We start from the raw sequence: 25,878 nt of genomic DNA on the forward strand, positions 1-25,878 counted from the left end.
GAGGAGGAGGAGGAGGAAGAGGAGGAGGAGGAGGAGGAGGAGATGATGAAGATGACCATAGTCAATAAAAGTTTTCCTTAGATGGTGCAGGAAATCTAAAGTTTCAAAGTGTATATGTGCTAATAGTAAACCAACAGTGGATGAAACCAGAGATAAAACAGAAAGGAATTATCAGTTTTTCTTTTTAAACTCAAGTTCATGTACAAAGTGATTTTCATATGGAATGAATCATTTAGTCTTCTAGGAAAAATCTTAATGTTTCAATATGGAAAAAGTCAAATGATTTTGATCATAAGCAATTAAATTAGAAAGTTACTACTTGAGTACAATTTGGATACTAGTTATTCGTTGTTCCATTGTCTGGGAATTTAGTAGAAAGAAATTTGGTTTCTTTTCTATAACAGGGTGAATTTCCACTAATACACTCAAAATGCTTGAAACCATATGGCAAGTAAATAACCAAGAACAGTTGGAGCCTGAGAGGTTGTTAGGGGCTACAGCTATACCACTTTGGGGTATTTACCTTGAAGAATTAAAGTCATCTTACTACAGTGATACATACATACTTATATTTATAGCAGCACAATTCACAATAGTCAAACTATGGAACCCACCTATGTATCTAACAGTGTATGAGTGGATAAATAACATGTAGTCTATATACACAATGGTGTATTCAGCCCTAAAGAAAAATAAAATTATGACATTTCCAGGAAAATGTATAGAACTAGAGACCATCATATTAAGTGAAAAAGGTCTAAATCAGAAGGTTAAGGGTTGTGTGTTTTCTCTCATATGAGGAAGCTAGAATGGAAAAAAAAAGAAAATAAAGGTGTGGATGTATCTCCTAAAAATCAAAAGAAGATCAATAGAAGAAAGGGACCAAGGAGTGGGAGGTAGGGAAGGAAGGGAGAAATGCTGAGGAGTGACATTGGCTAAGTTATATTGTTATATTGTGTGCATATATTGTTACATATGAATATGTAACAATAAATCCCATCAATATGTACAACTCTAATGCACCAATTTAAAAATGTGGGGAAAATAGAAAATATAGAAATTTTTTTAAAAAAAGAAGTGTTAGGGTCTAGAGCCAATATGTAAGGAAAGCACATGGAGTCAAAATTATCTTTGTAATTCTCTCCCAAACAATATGAACTTTTCCCTCTATCATTGAATAGAAAGCTCCTGATTTTTAAAAATTTGAAGATTAGATAAAACAACTTTTAGGGTCTGTATTATATATATCTTTAGTGCTGAGCATAGATAAATGCTCGTTCCAACAGGCGAACTAAAAGGAACTCAAGAGTAACTGATTCTAACCTCCTATCTTATGATCATCTTGGAATGTCAGCTACAATTCCTAAGACCAGGTAAATTATGTCTTGCCCTTTTTGGACTGGGTGTATGTGTCATTAGTTCTTGCCATGAAAATGCTGTGTAACAAACTATTTGAGAACCAGCTACCTTGAAATAATAATCATTCATCTATGGGTCACCTTGGTGTCAGCTGATCTACTCAGGACTTGGCTGGAGAGGTCCTGATAATGTCAGCTAACCTCACGTATACATCTGTTGCCAACCAAGTGGTGTAGTAATGCAGTAGACACAGGCTGAGCTCAGGTGAAGAAATTTCTTTTCCTTATGGGCTGGCAGATTGACCAAAGCAAGTCCTTCCCTAAGAGAGCAGCAAGCCAAGTCACACAGGTGGTTTTTCCTTCCTTCCTCCTCCTCCTCCTCTTCCTACTCCTCCTCCTCCACCTCTTCCTCCTCCTCCTCCTCCTCTTTCTTAAATATGTTTAGTTGTAGATGGACACAATACCTTTATTTATTTATTTATTTGTTTGTTTATTTTTTAATTTATTTATTAGTGGTGCTGAGGATCGAACTCAGTGCCTCATCACACTAGGCAAATGCTCTGCCCCTGAGCTACAACTCCAGTCCACACAGGTGGTTTTGGAGACTCCTTTTGTTGTTGTTGTTGTTGTTGTTGTTTGTTTGTTTTGTTTTGCTTTTTTACATGTGCTAACATTATTCTTTTGGTCAAACAAATCAGATGACTAAGACCACCAGCTGAAAATTACACATTCCCCACAGTGGAAGTAACTGAAAAGTTATAGAGCAAAGTATTTGGATACAAAAAAGAGCAAAGCATCAGAACTATTAGTGAAACTGACCACAGTGTGTGTACTTGGATAACTAGCTTGTACTAAAGCAGGACTTCTGAAGCTTTTTAGAAGCGGAAAACCTCTATACTTCGTTTTAATTAGCTGTTGCATCATTCTGGCCAAAAGACCCTGCAGAAACAATTTAAGAGGAGAAAAGGTTTATTTTTGCTCATAGTTTCTGAGGTTAAGTCCATGATCAGCTGACTCCATAGCTCTGGCCAATAGGCAGAACATCATGGCAGAAGGGCATAGTGGAGAAAATCAAATCAGGACATGGGGTCAAAAAGCAGAGAGAGAGAGAGATTGCTCTGCTTACCAGTGACAAAATATAAACCTAAAAGGCATGCTCTTGTTTACCTTCTTCCTCTAGCCACACCCTGTGTTACCACCCAGTTAATCCGAATCAGTGGTTTAATCCACAGAGTACATTACAACTCTCATAATCTAATAATTTCACTTCTGAACACTCTTCCATTCCCTCACACATGAGCTTTTGGAGGACACCTCATATCCAATCCATCACACACTTTTAACAATCATCAAGGATCTCAAAGAGGACTTGATGTGTTTAGATCTATTTATATTTAAAAAAAAAGTATTTGCAATTCAAACAGAATTTTCAAGTGTCTTTATTTTAGAATAACAGCAAGCTTATTACTTACTAACATAATAAATATATTGTTGGGCTGGGGTTGTGGCTCAGCCTTTGAGCTCTTGCCTAGCACATGCGAGGCCCTGGGTTTGATCCTCAGCACCACATAAAAAATGAAGAAATAAAATAAAGGTATTGTGTCCAACTACAACTAAAAAATATACAATTTAATATAAAAGATTGTATTGTTATAAAAATTATGTTTTCTAGAACAAACAAGCTAAAAAAGAGTCCTTGGTGAGTTCATTAACATCTGACAAATGACAGCTGACACTTTATACCTACTTCCTCTCCATTGAATCTTTGTTTTCCTCTTCATGGTGAAGCATATAAAATAATTGGTACTCATGCAGATATATTGTTGTAAAAGGCAAAAAGTGGCTTAACAGCCCTTTTAGTTAATTGTGGATTTTCTTTGATATTGCACTAAAACTTGACAAATGAGAACTTCTTAGGAGTTGCTTTATGGAATGTGAAGAAAAATCACTGAAATCACTAAACTTTCTATACCTTATTATATTAAAATCCATTGATGTATATTAAATATGATTATACTGAATATATTATATATTGAATAGTTCTTCTATTTATACATGATTTGTAACATCAAGCATTGATCATTTGGAAAATATTTGGTTCATTGAATTATATATATTTTCTGAATATTGACATTTAATTATAAACATTTTTAAAATTATACTTTGTGACTAAATTTATCAGAAATATCTCAATACTGGGAAATAATCATGCTTATAGAAGTGGATATCAATTTTCCACAATTCTAGTTGGTTTAGGAAAGTAATTTTATCACTTGAGTAAAAATACTACAGGCTATTTTCCTTCAAGTGAAACTATACATTTTCAAAAGAATGTCTGTCAGATACCCAGTATGAATCACAAGTGTTTGTCTATCACTTGCTTTTTCATGCAAAACTGGTTCTCTATCCATGAAATTTTAAAGTGACTAGTTAAGCTAACAACTCAACCAATTACACAAGTGCATTCCTTTGTGGTCACCATCCTATTTCTAAATGTGGTCACACATCAAACCTTAAAAACATGAGAAATAAGTCACTCTTATTTAATAAAAATTGATCCTTTTTGTAGCTTTAGTAAGGATATTTTTAGGTGAACTCTCTCTTTCCCCCTAGTGAGTGGTGGGACAAATGCAGTGACTTCTGATATAGTCTGGTGCTAATGCCTTGTGTTCTGCTAAGGTGCCAGATTTTAGATTGTCGGCGCAAATGTCAACCTAATGAAGAAGAGGGGGGAAAATAGTCTTTGTGAATCAAAGGATGGACCATGACTTATGGCATAACAATTTGCTAAAGATTTACTAAAAGATATTTGTATTACTATTTTTAATCATTGCAGTAAATTCAGATTTTTTCATGTTCTTCCTTAGGGTTGTTTTGTTGGCTTTGATCTGGCACATGCAGTTGGAAACGTTGAACTCCACTTACATGACTGGGGAGTCGATTTTGCCTGCTGGTGTTCCTATAAGGTAAAAACAATTTAACATATTTATAGCCTTTTATTTCACATTGATATTTAATCTAAAGGAAAAACTGGCTCCATGGGCCAATTTCAAAGATTGAAGTTACTTTGCTCCATTTCTTTCATTACTGTATGGTCTGATTTTAGTTATAAGTAGAATTGTATGAAGAATGATATGATATTTAATTTTAGCACTTCCATCATTACAGAGAGCTTATTTCTTTAATTCCTAAGCTGTTATGAAAAAATCAAAAAGTTCTAGAGAAAGAGTCCCACAATTAAAACTTAATTCAAATTAATTAGGATTCTTAGTGTTAGTAAGCTGTGAAATTTCTACATATGTAAATATAATTCTTAGGCAATCAGGTTGTTATTTGAAGACAATTTAATTAATAGGTGAAAATAAAACAAATTTAATATAGGCATTTAAAAATGTGATGCTTTTATTATTATTTCAATATTCTTGTGGCAGAATAATTTAAATATGGGAGCTTTGAAATTAGACCTCAATGGAACTATCTACTAACTGAGGAAAAATTTGATCAAACTTTTAAAAAGACCAGTTTTGTTATCAACCTAACAATACAAATTTTCATTAGGTTTTCATTTAACAAGGTGCCCCAAGATTCTGTTTTATTTCAAAAGTTCAAAAATTTTAAAGTAAAATGTTATATTTTCATTTAAAAACTATGATATTGTTTATTTTTAATATATTTTGGTAAATCCATAAAATTTAACTTATTTTCCATCCAGTATTTAAATGCAGGAGCAGGAGGTCTTGCTGGTGCCTTTGTCCATGAAAAGCATGCCCACACAATAAAACCTACGTGAGTACCATCTTCAAATCCTTCTTTGGCGATGAACAAATAAATGCATTTTCATAGTATGAAAAATTTACACTAAATTTCTAAGATGCTATCCAATGGAAATCAGGATTGGATTGCAATTATTTTACTACTCTATTAACATTAAAATGCTTTATGAAAAATAAACGCTTTTGAAAGACTTCAATTGGTTGAACAAGAAATTTAGTCATAAAAGGGAAGCTTCAATGCTAAAATGAGCCACTGCAATCAGCTAGAGCAAATGGTTATATGAAAAAAAAGACTGCTTGAATTTGGTTTTTCAAAAATTAGACTTTAGAAAATTTTGGATTCCTCACAATGATGAATAAATCAAAGAAAACCAGAGCCGTGCCTAATAGAGGCTTGAACGTGGCATGTATTATTAAAATTAAATCTACCTTTAAAGCTATAAAATGTTACAGGATGGCTTGTAGGGAATATCTTTTGTCCTAAAAGATTTTATCTTCCATGAAACCTGAAGAAGCTGAACACTGAACAACACTGATGATATAAAAAAGTAGTACTTTTCTATTTTATATAACTCTCTTTATGTTTTAGAGCAAGTATAAATGCAAATGTAATACACCAACACATTTACACATTTTTATTTGAGGAACTTATAACTGTTCCTTTTATTTTTATCTGGTATGGAGATAAAGGAATAATATTCTGAGAAGTTGGGGGGGGAGCCTTTTTATTGTTGTTGTATTGGAATGTGTGTGATGGGGAGACTGTCTAGACTCCCAATAGATAACATAATAATGTTTGATTAGTTTTCTGAATCCTTTCAGACACTGGCTGAGTGGTATAATCTTTACAGGAATTGAAGTGGAATTAGTAATAGATCTTGCAGCACCTCACATTTCTGAAGTTATGTGCATATATAAATCCTAGGAATTTAAAATGGTTTTCTATAATTTATTTAATAGTGTCTAAAATTTCTTCACAATTTTAAAATTTTTAAATTAAAGAGCACATTTCCTTTGGACAGACATTTAATAAGTCATACATCTTCGTTGTTGTTACTACATTAGATTTTTCTCTCTGTCTCAAATACTCAGAGAACAATATCAAGTATATATTATAAGGTTACTATACATATTTTAAAAGTCCTCCTCTATATCTTTAGCAAATCCCATTGATAGCATCTCACATAGCACAATTATTTTCCACATAGGTTGTACCCAAGATGTTTCCTACTTTTGTGTGATGACTCACCACCCTAGCCATTTCTTATTCTCCCTTTACTTAAATTATAGTAGACCAGGTTCATATTCTAGCTTGTCTTCTTGCTGATCTGTTTAGGCCTCTTAGTGGAAATATTATCAGCATTTACCTCATAGTCAAATTTTGTGAGAAAAAAAAGTGAGATGATGCATCTAAAGCACTAACTGTAAACACTTAAGCATTTTACTATATGTGATTGATACATGTGGAGCTATATTTTAAAAATCCAAAATAGGAGAAATTTTAAAAAATGATGGGTGACATTTTTAACAATGTCATTAGGGCATTCTTTAAAGTTATTCGGTAATTATTTAATATTTACTCATAGATATTGTGTTTACTCATTGTAAATTTGTATACTAACATATAGACTTCTGCCCAGTGGAGATCATTTTTCTCATGCAGTAAAGATAACCCCTAGAGTTATAGTTTGTGATATTATAGGATTTTAAATAATTTTTGCCTATCACCAAGTTTATTTCAACAGATCTTTCCCCAATTGACTGTATAAATCCCCATTCCTGAACTTTCTTTTTTACTGCCCTTTTCATCTCACTGGTTCTCCCATTAATTACTGAGTTGAATGAGATATTTCTTGCGTGTTCACTTTGTATTTGTGTGAGAGCAATGCTTTTAGCTTTTTTGAAAATATATGCATTGCATTTTATCCACTGAGCCACATCCCCAGTCTTTTTTTTTTTTTTTTTTTTTTTTTGGTATTTTAGGGTCTCACTGAGTTGCATAGAGCCTCACTAAGTTGCTGAAGCTGGCTTTGAACTCATGATCCTTCTGTCTCAGCCACCTGAGCCACTAGGATTACAGGTGTGGGCTACTTACTGCACCTGGCTGGAAACCCTGTTCCGAGCTTTTTCATGTTGTTTTCTCACTTTCTTAAATTTTCTTAATGTGATGCCTAGTGACTAATTCAAGTGCTGCCAATTTCTATCCTTAATTTCCTCTTCTCTACAAGGTATCATGCAATGTATTTGATTTGTGTTAGAGAATTAGAGCTTTTTAATTAGTGATGGAAAGTAGCAGATTTATTTATACAAGACAAGGATCTGCTATTTTCATATAATCTGTTCAGTATCCCTGAGAGAAAAAGAACTGCTTTGCCAAACTTTACTTTGTGTTCCATAGTGTATTTTACTTCTTTATGAATCTACAAATAAACACCACCTTCCACAAGAGTGTTAGAGTAAGCAACAGGAAGACTTGAAAGGCAAAAATATCACATTGAGCAAGACTAATTGTTTAGATGTTAGGATAATATTCAATAAGTAAAATTATTTTAAAGATGAGGGGAAGAAACATTGCTTGTGGAAAATATGTATAGCGCAGAGATTAAATACAACTTAAACTTCAAAAGTTCCTGTATGAGGACTAACTCTTGCCAGTTAATAATTATATTTTAGCTGTTAGGCTTTGAGGATCAACTAATTAAATATGTTTAACAAATCTTCCATTACTTGTAATTTTTTTCAATTTTCTTAGAACATTAGAGAGACTATGGAGAGTTTGTGTTGTTAAAGTATTCAGTATGATAGCTGAGAACCATATGGAGAACATCGAGTATACCAGAATGAATGTAACTGCTCATATATATATTACACTTTGTGAAGTCATCTTTGTTGCTTAAAGAAGGGTGACATCTAGTGGCTAAATATATTATTTCAACGAAATGGTATCCAAATAACGTTTCTTGTTTTAGTCATTCACCCTTTAACAAGTACTTTAAAGTGTGTGTGTGTTTGTGTGTGTGTGTGTGTGTATGTGAGAGAGAGAGAGAGAGAGTGTGTGTGTGTGTGTGTGTGAGAGAGAGAGAGAGAGTGTGTGTGTGTGTGTGTGTGTGTGTGTTTAAATGATTGACTATGTGTTTAATAGTACAAGAATTTCATAGTTAAAGCCTTGAAGAAAGAGGAAGAACAGGATGAAGGTGGGAGTCCACGGAAGGGGAAATTCCTTGTGTGTGCTTAAACAGCAGGCTTAGACCCTCATCAAGGCTGAGATAAGTATTAAGGGAATAGGCAGCCCCCTGGTGCAGAGTGGATTCCAGCAACATAACAGTGAATTGGAGAGTTTAATATTGGTATGTGATTCTGAAATTGTCATTAATATAATGTTTCCATTAGCATCTGAGAGATTACCTCTGTACAAGAAATTTCACTTCCATTTTTTTTATAAACAGGCATATTGGCCATTGTTCAAAACTGAGCCCTTTGCCCATAAAGAAAATGAGTAAATTAGAAGACAGAGTCAATCCACTGCATTGAGTATCATAACTCAAACTGTTATTCTCAACTAGAATTTAACCTTTTCCTAATTCATCATCACATTTTAATGTTGAAATGGCATATCCTAAACCTAGTCTGTAGTTAAGAATTATAATAAATGAGTATTGTAAATAAATGAGTTGCTAGGAGTTTCACCCTCAGGTCAGTATTCAGTGAAGTTGACAAAGTTAATTATTTCCTCAAGATATAGAGGGAAATACTTTTAATTGTATGATTTTAACATTCATGAATATATAACTAAAATGTAAACAATTTGTTGAACTATCAATATTGACCTTTTCTATTCTATATTTTTCAGATCAATATTTGCACTTTTAATCTAGGGAACTCAAAAATATCTGAATCTCATAGATTATTCTTTTATAAGATCCCATAGTTTGCCTTTCAATACTATACCTTACCTGCTTTTTTGGAAGAGTCTCTACTATGAAAATAAGAGTGGATCATATGAACTGCTTTATTATTATTATTATTATTATTATTCAGTGAAATCATGTGTACTGGAAAACTTACTTTCACTCTAGCATAATAAACCTCCAAATGTCCCCATTATATGAGATCTTTTGAAATATTCATTTACCCTGGGATAGGTTTTGAACTTTTTTTGAGAGGCCAAGAGTAAGGCCTACTGATAAGTTTCATGAAAATGCTCTAATTTTAATTCAGGCCAACACTTTTCCATAATCAGTGAGAGGTATTTGAAAAGTTTACAGATGACATTTTTAAGGTTTTATAAATGGCTTTGTCATCTTTGTTGTTACAGGTAATTTGCAGGTTTAAAAGAACCAGCTAAAGATGCTGGCTGACTTCAATGTATGATTAAGGCAAATTTTGTTATTTAAAAATGCATGTTATTGTTATCATTTGGCAACTACAAAATATGGCTGGCAAGGAAATCTCAGAAAGTTCAAGAAAGAATAAAAATTCACAACAAGAATCTTCAGCCAAATAATTTAAAAATTATGAATTTACAGTACTCTTGTCCCAACTGTATAATTAATGTTCTTTGGGGAGATAACTTATAATCATTTGTTTTAGGGAATGCTAACCAGATATATTTCAATTCCACATACTTGTTAAGGCCACCATTGCCCAAAACTTATCTGTGATCTACACCTTGTTTTACTTTCTTGTTGGTTCTTTCAGACTTGCTACTTATCCAATTCCAATCTAGTACCTACATAAGGTCTCCCTGTGTAAAGACTGAGAGAACCATTGCAGACAGGTGGCAATGGAAAGAGGTGGGAACTCCAAAGGCTTCCAGTGCTCTCAGGTGGGATAGATCAATATCATCAACATATCAGTGAGCTTTTTTTTCAGAATCCCAGTTGATATGATGAGAGTTCCTGAGGCATCTGTTCTATGTAGGCTGTTCTGGAATGAGGAATGAGAAGTTCAGTATTAACATGGACAATTTCTCAGCTACCACTTGTAATTGACCAGCCCCTTTAACTTTAACATTTAATCCCTACTCCTCTAAGCGTCTGGGATAATATTGTCTTTTGCTTCTGCTCCAATGGTAAGTATTTTCCTGTGTTTTGTAAGGTTTCTCTTTCACTTTTTTATTAACTCTCTCAAAGTCTCAACTCTTGCTCTTCTTTCTTGCCTAGTAGTGTCTCATCCACGATCATGATTTAAGCTGTACATATTTGTAGAAGACACTAATCTACATTTCCAGATTTGCCCCTTGCCCAGTTTTTAAGCCCTTTTGCATCTGATAGCAAATTGTAAGAATTTCTCATTATCCAGACATTATCCCTGTTTCCAAAGATACAGGCAATGAAGGAAAGCAAAGATTGTCTTAACAGAAAAAATATTTGCTAATGAACCACCCATTTATAACATTAGTCATTACCTGAGCACTTTTTTTTTTTTTTTTTTTTTGCTTTCGGCTTTTTGCTTTTTGAAGTGCTAAAGATCAAACCCAGGTTTTCAGGAACAATAGGCAAGCCCTCTACCACCTACCACTGAGGATTCATCCCTATGAATTATTTTAAATAGTATCTTCCTGATCACAGAATACTATATATATAGGATAATATAATGAAACATAATAATCATAGATTTTAAAGTGAGATTCTTAAAGAGACCTGGGATTTCATGAGGCAAGTGAAGCTGGAAAATTGCTGAATCACAAAATGAGAATTTATCAAGGAGTCCTTAGTAGATTAGGTAAAAGAGATTTGATAAGGTACTTCAAAAGCATATGACTTGAATATTAATAGTATAAAGAAAATGGTGAGTAACTAAAAAAAAAATCTTTAAAAACTATTACCTTAAAGGTCATGCTGAAAAGTTAAACATAATATGAAGTGGATTATATTTTGCTACAGTATCATTTTGTCAAAGTACATACCAAAAAAATGAAACCTATATTTACTATATGGTCTTTTTAAGATGAGCATATTATAAATTTAATCTAAATTTTGTCAAATTATAAGTTTGAATCTTTTATAATTTTTAACTTTATATTTTAATATGCATCTCAGTGACAAATTTTTCCTTGCTAGGTTTAAAATTGATTTTATTAAGAGACATTTTCCCATTTGTCTTTAGATGATGAGAACTTCCAGTATGTCTGTATGCATATGAATACGTGTGCATATATGTATGCACGTGTGCGTGCGTGTGTCTATTTTCTATTTCAAAAATTTAATAAGATAAAGCTCCCATTTTACCCTGACACAGGTGTTTTTCTAAGCTGGTCATTGTTCATGTAAAGGAAACAATCCTTAATTGATTAAGAAAGCATAAACAAATATAACCAACAAATATTTCTGTGCAAAAATCTTTCTTAAAAAATAAAACTTTGGGGCTGGGGTTGTAGCTCAGTGGCAGAGTGCTTGCCTCGCACATGTGAGGCATTGGGTTCGATCCTCAGCACCACATAAAAACAAATAAACAAAATAAAGATATTGTGTCCATGTATAACTAAATTTTTTTTAAATAAATAAAACTTTCTTGATGAAATTAAAAAGAGGGTATTGTTTATGATTTTTAAATCTTACTGGCCTTTTGGAGAGAGATCATTTAAATAGTCAAAGAGTGAAATAAATGACAGAAAACACAAAACTAGAATATGTGTCCTAAGGCAACCTCTAATTAACGGCCTGGAGAATTCTCAGACTAACTTTTCCATAGTAGCTGTGGAGGCAAAAATGACTAACTCAGAGGTTCTTGGGAAAAGCTTGAGCAAGGAGTTAGGAAACTAAAGACACGAATCCTCAGTAAAATAGAACACAGTGTTAACTAAGTGAATAAATTCACTCTCTGTTACTTTGAAAGCTGAAAATGTTGCCTATAAGAGAGTTTCACTTCATAAATTTCATAAATTTAAGAAGGTATAAAAAAGAAGAAAGAATTATTTAAATGGCATTTCTTAAAGGGATATGTCAAGTGATCTTTTCCTCTTTATCTCTTTACTAGAATTTTTATGGAATCTGAGTTATTGACTTAACATTTTAAATTTTGCCTCATTATCATAAAATTGCCCTTTATCCCTGTTCTACAATATTTTAGAAATTATACATGGTGGTAAAATCAGGATTTCAAGCTCTCACTTATTTCTAGAGCCACACTCATGCATTACATCTGTCCTCTGTCTTGGTCTTCAAATTGTCCCTCCAAGGGGTCCAGAAATGGGCAACTTACTTAAAGAACACTCGTCTGTGGCATCATAACACATAACCTAAACCTATTTTCATTCAGAAACTGTTTAATGTCAATAGTTAGGAAAGGATTCCTTGTTTTTTTGGCCTGACAGTCTCAACTATGTAGAATTTTCCAAATAATTTTTCTGTATGGTGAATTTAAGCTGCGATCATAAAAATAACTTATTTGTGTGGAAGTGTGATCACAGTTTAAAATAAATTCAGTAAATAGTCTACTTTTTGTTTGTTTGTTTTTTGCTACCCAGGAGATAAAATAATCCTAGTTCTTAAAGTAAGCCAAAATAGTAATTATCTGTATTAAAAAAATACATTAAGTCCACTCATGCTCACAAATCACTACTCTCAGATAATAATGATATAATCATTAATTCAGGAACACTGAAATCCTTTGAAACCTCAAATTTATTTTCTGTTCTAAAATTGCAGTGTGGTGTCTCCGAAGATATATGGGGATCAATGATCTTTTCAGACAGTAAAAGTAAAACTTATCAAAGAGCTTCAGCTTTTGTTTTAATTGCTTCAAGTTTTGTCCTGAAAGTGACCTTTGAAATCTACAGGGTTTTTTTTTTTTTAACTAACTTGCTAATTTTTAATATATTCTTATTTACAAAGTGCATGTATTCATCTGGTTCTTTATGAGTGCCAAAGGAGCCAGGCTAGAGGTTTGTTGTCATGTCACATGTACCTTGTATGTGGGTGGCTCTTGTATGTGGACTCTTCACATACAGACCAGTGGGGGTCCTGAGACATCGGAGACTGGGAAGGGTTAGCTTAACAGACCACAGGACACTTGGAATATATTGCTCGGGACAAACATCTAAACTATGGGATCCATATTATCTTTGTTCACCTGCTTTTACTCTCCAAAGAAGATAATTTGGGTAGGAATTACCCTTTAATCCATCACTTTTATGATCAGCTCCTGTATAGGTAGCATGCTGTTGGTTCCCACATCATTTCCTATTCCCGTCAGCTTTGGTCGGGGCTCAGAAGATTTGACATTGACCATGGCAATATATGCCTAAAAAGTATGTGGAACTTTTTTAATATAAGGGGACTATGATCCTAGTAAGACTTTATCTTAGGTAATATGATTGAAAAAATTTATTATAAATTTAAACCTTCAATTCTAAATTTTTGCATGCAGGGATATTTTCATTAATATTTCTTTAACAATCCATAGTGATCAAGAATTTTCTCTTGAATTTTGTTAAATATATGCCTCTTTACTCAGCATAATAGACTAACCATTTTCCAGCATATGGAAGATTTTTACTTTGCACATTATTCTGAAGGGGGGTGTGACTTGCAAAACTCTGACAAATTAAATATGCATTTCCATATGCTTCTGTGAAGACCAAATATATACATGAAAATTAGCTACATAGTTAAAATTCTTCATGAGATTTTAATCAGCATTGATGAACAAAATTCAAATCACATTGTCCCTTTTTTTTAGGGGGGGGTGGTACTGGGATTGAATCCAGGGGTACTATACCACAGAGGGTTCCCCCAGCTCTTGTATGTATTTATTTTTTATTTTGAGTCAGAGTCTCACTGAGTTGTCCAGGCCTGTTCAAACCTGCAATCCTCCTGCCTCAGCCTCCTGAATAGTGGGGATCACAGCTGTGCACCACTGTACCTAGCTTCGTAGAGTTCTTTCTAAAGTCTGAGATTGAGACATCTTTCTCTTTTTGTACTTGGAACATCTCTATTTATTTCAAAGCATTATAAACCAATATTTTAAGATAAGACAATTCAAAAGGTCTATTCAGAAAAATTTCAAAGGCTTTTCGTGTGTGTGTGTGTGCCAGAGATTGAACCACCCAGGGGTACTTAACCACTGAGTTACATCCCCAGTCCTTTTATATTTTGAGACAGGGTTTTACGAAGTTGCTTAGGACATCATTAGGTTACTATGGCTGGCTTTGAACTTGCAATCCTCCTGCCTCAGCCTCCCAAACTACTGGGATTACAGGCTTATGCCACCATGTCCAGCCAAAAGCTTTTTTATTAGTAATGTAGTTATGTCAAAAAATATTAATTTTGTTCTTATAAGAACAGCATATTATCCTGAGACTTCAGAAAACAATTTTCATTATCTGAAATTTTTTATTTTAGGAAGTGCAATTATGAGTATGCTTGTCATACTGTTAGCTCACTGGACATATTTGAAGGGCTCTTCTACAGAGTGCGATTTGAGAAGGCAATTGAGTACTTAGCAAAACCACATGAGCCCCCACCCCCACCCCATGTATTTACAGGTGGATGAACAAATGTGAGAAAGAAAACAAAATGAACTTAGTAAACTCTCTTCAAACTACTTTCTCTACTTTCTAGAGTAATGTTAAATTACACATATTAGAACAGAACCCAGCAATTGTGAATAGACAATTTTTTTTTTAGAAAATACAAATTGATAGAGATCTTAAGAGTGAGGTGATATTCCACCTACTTCCTATCATGCAACGTCAAGCCTTATATTAGATATGCCTATGACTGGCTGCTGGTATCTAGGGATGAACTTATTGGTTGAACCAACTTATTTTGTCAGTTTGAAAGATATTTTTTTGTTTGTTTTCCTTAGGACCTTTGAATCTGTATTTATCACCTAGCCATACTTTTACTTTCCTCACCAAGGTGCTAATTTACAACTTCCTAGCTTTAAATTCTTCTTGCTCTTGTTCTCACTTTTTTCTAATGTTTTAGTTCTAACCTAATGCCTTCTGGTCCTTATTCATATGGACTAGCATTATCTTTTTTATATGTGTTTGAACTGCTGTTATATCTGAACTCCAATATCTACTGAACTGTAGCAAGTGTGTCTCTGTTTTCCCAACCTTTCTATTCCTCACTGCAAAAGGTAGATTAACAACATTAATGCTCTGCCATGAGGTCATGGCTGAAGAACTTTACCAGGGTATTTATGTAGCTATGCAACCAAGCCCAAACCCTACCATACTGAATGCTTGCCAGAAGCAGACTTCCATTATACTCAAACCCACATTTGTTTACATTTGATTATACAAATTGGATTGATTATCGATCACTTTGGCTAATAATAGAAAACAGAATTTGGATCAACCAAAAAGAAAGAGCAAATAAGTCTAAAACGTTATTCATGAAAGAAGTTGATATTTTCACTATACACTGCCTAAGAATTTTGAGTTTTATTTCTTGAAATCACAGCTTCATAATGCCCCTGTGCAACATTTACACTCATTAAAGAGATACTTATTGAGCATCTACTATAACACTCCAGGAATTTTTTTAAAGGCATTTGGAATATACCAAGAAAACACAAAATAGAGTCACTAACATGATGTCTGAAAAATCAGTAAGTCTTATAGATGATTTTGAAAGTATAAGAGGGAAAGGAGGTATCAGAACATACTACGTGGCATGCTTATCAATGTGCAATATTAAAAAGGCATTCATGAACCATCATATTGAGAAAGTAAGAATCAGATGAAAAGGTGAAGAAGAGAAAAAGAGGGTGAAGCATTCACCTGTGGAAAGAATTTTAGGCAGAAGAAGCATTTTATCAAAGATTCTAAGACAAGTGTACATCTTGGGTGCTTGAAAAAAAGCACATCCACAAGCTGGAATAGATTGAAGGAGCTGGAGACAGATGGACAAGAGATAAAAGCATGCAAATGATGCAAGCCCTTGGTTGGCAATACGGAGACTTGGATCCACTGCCTATGTTGACAGAAGAGTGACCCTGACATAAAAACTTTTAAAATGATCACACCAGGGGCTCTGTTGGGAATAAACTGTAAGAGGGTTAGGAGTGGACTTTGGAAGACGAGCCAAAGGACTGTTGTGGAAAACAGGCTAGAGATGAGTTCAAAGCAGAGGGGTGGCAGAGGAGGTGAGGAGAAGTGGTAGGATTCTGAATCTATTCTGAGATATATAGCAATCTTTGCAGAGTTCAAAAATAGAAACATGATGAAGTTTTATTTATGTAAGATGATTACATTCTGGTGAGCTGTACAATATTGTGCCTGTAGTTTTACACAGTGTTGTACACTTAAATTTGTCAGGAGGATAGGGTTACATGTTCTTACCATGATATTTTAAAAGTAAATAAAATATTAAAATGGAAAAAAAAAGAATAGGAATAGGAATGTCAGTTAACTGATGGATCTTTGCAATTATACAAAAGGGAAATGCTCACTATCTAAAATGCAGTAATGGCATATGGGATGGAGAAAGCATTACAGTTGACAATTATTAGGAAATTGAATGAAAAGGGCATAGAGAAAAATTTGGATATAGGGACAAGAATGAGAGAATAAATATGAATTTGATGTTTGTGCAAAAGAATACTAAGTCATTAGTCTTATATCATATACTTATTTATAACTATAAAATGTTTTTCTTAAGCATCCACTATGGGCAGAACAGTAGGCAAGAAATCATTGAAGACAAATGAACCCTCTCATTCTGGAACTTACCATTCAGTGTGAGCATTACAAGGCAAGAGAAAAAAGGTGGTTAATTTTGCTAACGTAGCATTTATGCTGACTGGAGACATACTGCTAACTCAGTGAGACTCAAGGGGAACAGGGAATAGTGGGGGACTAAGACAGGGTGGTTTCACATGCATCTTAAGCAAGGGCAGAACTTTAAGGTTCTTATATTCCAAGAAGGGAATTTTAATTTTTTTTAAGAGAGAGAGAGAGAGAGAGAGAGAGAATTTTAATATTTATTTTTTAGTTTTCGGCGGACACAACATTCTTTGTTTGTATATGGTGCTGAGGATCGAACCCAGGCCGCACGCATGCCAGGCGAGAGCGCTACCGCTTGAGCAACATCCCCAGCCAGGGAATTTTAATTTTATCTTAAGGACAAAGGGGAGCCATTCTTTGTATGGGGGGAATAAAAAAGATTATAAATTCAGCTCTCTTCATCTCTCCAGTCTTTCTTTGCTTATGGAAAAAAATAGATCATTTCTGAAAGGATCTTTTTTAACTTTTAAACTTTGTGATTCTCAAGTGATAAAAGTGAAGCATCAGGTTAAGGTAAACTAGTGGTTGTGATAACCGAGCTTAAAACCAACATGGTTGGAATCCATATGCCACTGGCCATATCCGTGGCTGTAATGACTCTCTCCATTCTCCCTTTACTTTCCTAAAGTGTGTTCAGAAAACTTTATCCCAAACTCTGACATACTCAGCTTTTTGCTTTATTCATGTACAGAAAGGTACTTTTTATATATTTCTGTTTTTATTAATGAGGTTGTGCTTTGTTATTTTGCTGCATAATAATTATACATATTGAAGCGATGCAGTGTGATTGATTCATGCATACAATGTGTTAAGATGAAGTTAGTTTTATTAGCATATTTCTCACTTTAATCTCCTATTGTTTGTGGTGAAGCATTCCAAATCTTCTTTTCTGACTATTTTGAAGAATACAATACTTGTATTTTTTTTTTTTTTAAATCAATGTCTTACCATGCTTTCCAGACTGGTCTGGAACTCCTGCACCCAGGTGATCTTCCTGCTTCAGCTCCTGTGTGTTGGGACTCCAGGTGTACCACTTGCCTGGCTATAATGCATTCCTTTCTTTTTCTTTTTCATTTTTCTTTCTTTTGTTCTTTTTAAGATATGCATGACAGTAGAATGTATTTTGAAATATTATACATCCATGAAGTATAATTTATTCAAATTAGGATCCTATTCTTCTGGCTACAATGCATTTCTAATTGACTATAGTAACACTGTGTATTGTAAAACACCAGAATTTTTCTTCCAATCTAACTAGTTGGGTACCCATCATACACACCCCATTTATTCCCCTTATTCCTTACTTTTCTGAGCCTATACTATTCTCCCTTCTATGAGCTCAACTTTTCTAACATCTCACATATATGAGATCATGCTGTATTTGTGTTTCTGTGCCTGGCTTATTCCATTTTGCATATGTCCTCCTGTTTCATCTATGTTACCACAAATGAGAAAATTTCATTTTTATGGTCAAATAATATTTCATTGTGTATATTTTCTTTATTCATGGACACTTCTTTATCATGGGACATTTCAGCCAATTCCATCCCTGAGCTACTGTGAATAGCATTATAATAAACATGGGAGTGCAGGTATCTCTTTGCATGTATTTTTAAAATCAACCTGCCAATGTTTTTACCATGAAAATTAAGAATGAACCTGGGCTCAGTGATGAACACCTGTGATCCTAAGGACTAGGAGGCTGAGACAGGAGGATTGCAAGTTCAAGGCCACCCTCAGCAACTTAGTGAGACCCTGTCTCAAAAATAAAACAAATGGATTGGGGATGTGGCTCAGTGATCAAGTGTCCCTGGGTTAAAAAAAAAAATAAGAAGAAGAATATTTTAAAAATATTTGAATTAGTAAATTTATGATTATTCTCTGAAGAAAACAACCTTTGTTGAACTTTGGACTCCATGAAACATGATGATTTGATGAGTAGTTTATTTGAGGTTAGCTACAGAAGATGCTAGAATGACAGACATTCTAACTTATCCTTAAATGCTTATACAGATTTTGTTTATATTAAGGTTAAACAATTATGCTGTACCCCACATGTTCCATGATTTTGTAGTGCTATAATAATTTGTCTGATTCAACACATTTAAAAAGCTGTGAAAGTAGTAAAACCATTATATTTACTTTTAAGTTGTGATCTTGAGACAGAGAGAGAAGAGAGCGGAAAAAGAAAGACTCCTGGTCATGCTCACATTCTTAAACACAGAAATTATTAAGTGTGTGGTCATAAAATGTCAAGTTAAGAGACATCATGAAATTAGCCTTGCTTGAATATGTTCTTAAACAATATCTGGTTTTATCACATTTTGAGTTTTGCCCCAAAGATGAACTAGATGTTTATTCTAACACAAAGATGCCTTTATAACAAGTCATACTGTTGACTTAACATTTATTAGCAACTCCTTTTACGTAATTTATGATGTTCAAAGTACACAAAGAATATCACGATCTTTACTTTTTATGTACTGGCTTTCTTCCAGCACCTCACTTCTCCCAAAATTCTGTTAATTATCCCCATTTGAAGTAAATTAAATTCCTGCTTGGTTTTCAATCTTTGATTAAAAAAAAAAGGATTTGAATTTCTTTTCAAGTTCAATGAGATTATATCTTAATTATTATTGTTTATTTTCAATTTTTAGGAATGATTTAAGCTTGTTACGATAATAGCTACTTAAAACTAATTTAATGTTTTCTCATTCTACATTGTTAGGTTATAACATTGAGTTTTTGTTGCTGTTGTTGTGAAAACCATGCTAAGGTTTCAGTTTAGATTACACTTCTATTTTGGTCTGATTTTGCTTTCTCTACATTCCAAGTAGTGGGCTCATAATGAATTGAATGTTTTCCTAGGTTCTAAATGTGGTACCTTTCGAGTGAAGGTATCTTGAAACAGTTATGTGTGTTTTTGTTTTTGAAAGATTTTAAACAGTCCTCATTTCCTTTAGTAGGCTTGAAGGTATAACCTAGGGATGACCATGCTTATTCAAGTTCACTAGATCACACATCTAGATTTACCCATTTTGAAGAAAGAGAACTGACTACAGAGATTCTGGAGGAATAAAGAAGGTCCAAAGAGCAGGTTTTATTTTAGGAGGGCACATTGTTCATACTAAAAAGACTGTGGGAGTTCTGCCATCTGTTATGTCATCAGTCTGGCATTCTCCCCCCTCAATATCCTAAGTGCAGCACTTAGGCTGTCCAGGGATGTTGTTTCCATGGAATTACTAGTGCATTGAAAATGTCTGCCCTACATGACTTTGAATTTTATGTGAATATCCTGATAATTAGGGTCAATCTCTACAGTTGGGCTTCAACAATTAATAACTGAGGAATCTTAGACTACTCATCAAGCCACTGGAGTCTCACTTCCTCATCTATACAATGAGGAGAATAGTAGTATCTACTTCTCAGGAGTATTTTTAAAGATGGAGTGACTGCTTAGAGTAGTGTCTGACTTAGAATGAAAGCTCCGTTGATTTTTGGTTTTGCTGCTCTCAAAATCACTAAACAACTAAAAGAAGCTAAATCAGGGAAATAAAACCGCAGCCTGTTTGCCTGTTTTATAAGAGCTTGATTAAATGTTTGGGGAGTCATCAATCACCCAAGTTTGGGCTGTTGGCTCTCTTCCATAGGAAGATAATTTGGGGGCCAGACTTGATCTATTTCACATGTGGTTTTATTAAATAGAATTCTTTTTCCTAATTTTATTTAAATTAATAATATTTTATAAAACTTCCAGCTAGTTTACCATATATTATCATGACCACTTAAATTGAAAGTATCATATCATTGATGTTGTTCATGAAATATGCTGAATCATCTGGAAAATATTGCACATCAAAGAAAACAGGCCAAGAACTGCATATCAAACAGGAGTTTCTGGGGAAAAAAAAGAGCAAATTTTAATAAGATAAAAATGGCATCTTCTTGTTAGAGTACATGGTTTAAATGATTGAATTTCTTTTTATCAAGTGAAAATGTATAGCAATTAATCTTAGGAAGTTGAAATTTTTCCAGAAGAAATAACATTTAGAATTTCATTAAGATTAAAAATTGGATACCATGAGTGATTAAAATAACAAGGCAATTATTAACATTATATGTCAGAATAAATAATCAAATGAAGGAAAAATCATCCTATAAAAGCCAGTGGACCACCAATGTCCTAGAACTTTATAGCAGATAGAATATGAAAAGCCCTCTATCCCTTCTTTTTTGAGTACTACATGGCAGAAAACTATGCAAGAGTTCACATCTATGATTGAAGGGTTTTTTTAAAAAAATATTTAATTGCTCTGACTGCTGAATTCAATGACATCATTGTCATATCAAGATATTAATATTTCAGTCCTATTATAAAGAAAACTGTATTATTATCCTGGTTTGCAGTGATATGATCTTATTTACTACTTATAAATAGAGAATTATCTTTGAAACAAATAGTCTCTATAGAGAGCTGTTATTTTCTTCTATTTTTCTTACTTCACTTCCTTCTTGAGGCAGAAAGATCTGGAGTTCAAAGCCAGCCTTAGCAACAGCGAGGCACTAAGCAACTCAGTTAGATGCTGTCTCTTTATAGGGCTGGGGATATGGCTCAGTGGTTGAGTGTCCCTGAGTTCAATCCCAAATACCCCCAAAATAAACTCAAATAAAATAACTCAGTATTCATATTGATGAAATTGAAACATCTTATCTTCCTGAGTTTCTGTATTCATTTCTTTCAGGACTTTAAACTGCCGAGTTAATATTTCCTTCCTGGTTGAATATGTCAACAACTCTGTCTTCTTTAGGTATAGTTCAATATCATACATCTAGCTTTGACTCCGTTTCCTTTTTCTTCATTCTTTCTAGCTCAAAGTGTTCCCCTTTACTTTGCTTTGTGGGTGTGGAGTCTGAGGTTCTGCTTTTAGTCAAGAGGACAGTTGTTCCACAAAGGCCCAAACACCAGGAGGCAGGATGGGAGCTCCTTAGGAGTCTGCCCACCACTCTTATGCTGAGTTAATGCCTGTTTAAATTGCCTGCTACCCCCAGCCACACTCCTACCCACAGATCTTTTTGTGGTAGGGGTAGCTGGCTTCTAGCCAGGGGTCCTATTAACTGTCCTAAAGAAGTAATTAAAGAAAGATAGAAAAATATAATAGTCCTCAGGAAAGAAGGGTGTTTTAGTTAAGAGCATAAACCATAAAAATATCACCCTTGCTAAAAAAAAAACCTCCCTAATTTACCATTATTAACTATTTTGCTTTGTCGAAGTCTGCCGTTTATGTCTTCTCCTCTACTCGGCTCCCAGGGATTGAGCATCTCCTCTTCAACCTGCTTACTGGCTTGTTCAGATACTTACTTTGAGACTTTGTTCAACTTCCTTTTGAAAATATTGTATCAACCCCAGCTCCTGGCTTGGGGTTAGTGTTCCAGCTCATCACGGGTTTTGCTAGCTGTGTCCGTTTGGAGGAGTCACACAACTTCTTTAATCCTTACTTCTCTGAAATCTAAAATTGTGGAAATGACATCTATTTTAAGTTGCTATTATGCCAAGATTAAGCTAGAATACAAGAAAACTCTTGTGCCCATTTCCCAGAAAACTTTTGTTAGTTTTTGTTCTTTTCCCCTTAGCAGTTAGCTGCTCAAGAACATTGCTTAATCATGCCTTTGGAATAGGATTTCTTATGGGCATGAGAACCAATAATCTAATTGGCCAGACCATTCCTTAATGCTCTGTGGGATTATATAATTTCCTTCCTAGGGTAATAGATCCAATGCTGTGAGTGTCAGGAAAGGAGATGGAAGACAAACAATTAGCAACTTCAGTAGAGCTGGGCTAGGGTCCCGGGGTCTCCTCATGTCCTTTGACAGTGGAAAGAAAAATATAATCTCTTTAGTGAATCAGAGCAAAAGAGAAATACCAGCATCAAATTATGAGGTAAACAACTTTGAAATTCTTCCCTTCTACATAATCATATTGTATTTGTACATTTAAACTGTAGTTCAAGTATTTTCACAGCTTTAGTAAATAAAGCCTAAAAAAACGATGACTTAGCCTCAGTTGAGAAATCATTTCTGAGATTTTTCTCTAAGAAAACGCATCTCCCCCTTTGTGCAGTCCCTTGTTTCTTTCATATTTGGGTTATGAACATGTCATCTTGTATTTTCAAAAACAAGCTATTATTTCCTCCTGTGATACAGTGTTGGAACACTAGGTCTTTGATGTTTCTGTTAGATACACCAGCAACCATCATAACTCATGCTTTTGAATTTTTAATATCACTCCACAAACTGAAATGACAAATACCCAGTTCTTCAGTGAACATACCAATATGAAAGAAAAGTTTACTAAATAAGAGAAGATTGAAATCTCTCTCCCAATTTTTGTTTTGATCCCACTGAAAATAAAAGGAAAAAAATCACGTCGCTATGTTTTTTTTCCCTGCTTTTTCTCAGTTACCATTTTTGCCTCAGATTAAAAGAAAAAAAAAAAAAAAAGAAATTGCCAAGAGGTAAATTTTGAATCTATTTCCACAGAAAGCATTATGTATGCAGTCCTGTAATATTTTTTGATATGTGACTAGAAGAAATAATTCTCTTTAACAAATTAAAAATTTAATTTTTTAAAAATATGAAAAATGAGAATAATGCTAAATTCATATTTTTCAATTTCCAAATTGCCTATTTCCTCATATCTGAAATACTTTTAACATCCTTTATTTTTTTTCTCCAGATCACTCAAAATCTGTTATTTGGCTATAAATCTAAACAACAATTAATTCTAGAATATACTTTTTTTCTCAAAGCTCAAACTGTTGAAATATTTGTCAAGTTAACATTGAAAATAAAGCTTGCCCTGAAACTGAAAATGAAAGTGGACATATATATAAAGTATTAAGTTAGTGGCTCTAATATTAAACTTTACAAAGTTACAAGATCATTTCAGTTAGAAGGAAAGAACAGTTCTTCACATCTGAGACAAGATCTCCTCTACAGCCAAAATTCAATTCTCTTTTTCTCATAGAAGCATATTTCAGTGTTAATATGTAAAGTAGGGCTGGGGATTCAAGCAGTAGCGCGCTCACCTGGCATGTGTGCGGCCTGGGTTTGATCCTCAGCACCACATACAAACAAAGACGTGTCCTCCGAAAACTAAAAAAAAAAAATATTAAACAATTCTCTCTCTCTCTCTCTCTCTCTCTCTCTCTCTCTCTCTCTCTCTCTTTAAAAAATGTGTAAACTAGAAAACAATTTGGTTATTTCAATAGGATTATAAAGCTCTTTCTTCTATGTATACAGTATAAATTTGTAATGTTCTATGTGAACATGGATATTATAAATTATTACCAGAAAGAATAAATAAATAAATCATTATCAGAAAAACCTCAGATACATTTTATTTCTGACTTTTAATTCTTATTTTCAAAATTAATATTCATTGTAATTATCTTCAACATCTCCTATGAAGAATTTAATCATAGTATTTTTCTCCTCCTTTATCCTAATGAGGAAGTTCAAGGAATCATATGAGCTTCTGTTCATATTACATTACACTTGAGAAAGTTCTGACTTGGCTGCTAAATATTCAACAACAACAATTTAAAAACAACTGGATAATTCTGCTTTTATAGTTTGACTCTAATTTTAAAAGTTAAGAGCAATTTTTAGAAATTGTTGAATGTATTTCAATTAATTTTTCTTCAATACATACTGACTACATTTTTCATGGTTGGCATAAATTGCCATTTATAGAACATGGAGAAGTCTGCTTTGGAAGGAGTGTACATTTTTGCTTGTTTGTTTTGTGGTGCTGATGTTCAAAGCAAGGACATTGCACATGCTAGGCAGCAGTCATCGGTTTGGGGAAGGTCACTTAACTACCAAAATTGCTTGCCCTTTCTCAGCTCTGTAACCTTGAACATGCTGCTCTGACTGTGTAGCAAAAGGAGGAAAAAGTGTCCTTCCTATTTTTCTAAAACATACACAGATAGTGGCTAAGGTCCTGAGGGTTGCTCCCTGTCCATCTCCAGGCTGGCTCAGTTGTCCTAATTTGTGTTTCACCTGTCAACTGTTTGTCATATCACATCCCATCATCACTCTTACCCTTTCCTACAAATAAGTACTAAGAGGTAAGTCTCTGAGCTCCTGAATTTACATTGTAACTGAAGAAGAAAAAGACAAGCAAATAAAGCAACAATTATTCAGTATGAACAAATGATATAATATGTTCTATTCTACATCTTTCTTTGGATTTTGTGCCTTATAAATATTCCCTATCAGTATGCACAATTCTTACTCATTCACTTTTAACCTAAAATTGCATAGTATTTATTATACAAAATTACCACAATTTATAAAATCAGCCTCCTAGTGAAGAGAATGTAGTTTCCTTTCAATCCTGGATTATCACTAAAATGATGCAATGACTACTAACACATAATTCACCTCATACTTATATAAGTACTTCTCCAGAGTAAATTCCCAGACATGAATTTTCCAGGTTAACTGTTATGTTTTTATCACTTTTATGGCTTTATTCATTTGTTTCCCACAGGAAGGCATCCAATTATACTCTCATAATAATATGCGGGAATTTTCCTTTTCCTCACAGTCATACCAATGGAGCATATTAATCAAACTTCTGAAATTTTGTCAATCTTAGATATGAACAAGGTTGTCTCATTGTAGTTTTAGCTTGTATTCTTATCATTAGTAGGTTGATAATTTTTCTTTTGTATTTTAAGAGTCATTTTTCTTTTCTATAAGTGATATATTCAGATCTTTGGCCTATATTTGGGTGCTGTCATAAGGCAAATCTTAAGATTTTTTTTCATTTCTGTTTTTTAACTGATAAATAAAAGTGCAAAAATTGTACATATTAGTGGGGTACTACATGATGTTTTGATTCATGTATACATCATGAATCAAGTTAAACATATCTATCTTCTCAAATAGATATTACTTCTTTATGGATAGAATGTTCAACATTTTTTATTTAGCATTTTAAGGT

At 33.7% G+C, this 25,878-nt stretch overlaps 1 protein-coding gene across 3 annotated transcripts in view; it reads left to right on the forward strand.

Moving 5' to 3' along the window:
- Kynu (kynureninase) overlaps positions 1-25,878 on the forward strand; it is a 104,642-nt gene that overhangs the window by 66,382 nt on the left and 12,382 nt on the right. For all 3 annotated transcript variants that reach the window (XM_048812224.1, XM_015479147.2, XM_015479146.2), the window contains 2 exons: positions 4,226-4,324; positions 5,071-5,144. In XM_048812224.1, coding sequence (XP_048668181.1) covers positions 4,226-4,324; positions 5,071-5,144 — 173 coding nt within the window. The remainder of the gene's footprint in view (positions 1-4,225; positions 4,325-5,070; positions 5,145-25,878) is intronic.

The sequence above is a fragment of the Marmota marmota genome, unplaced genomic scaffold (assembly GCF_001458135.2).
Source record: "Marmota marmota marmota unplaced genomic scaffold, marMar, whole genome shotgun sequence".
NCBI lineage: Eukaryota > Metazoa > Chordata > Mammalia > Rodentia > Sciuridae > Marmota > Marmota marmota.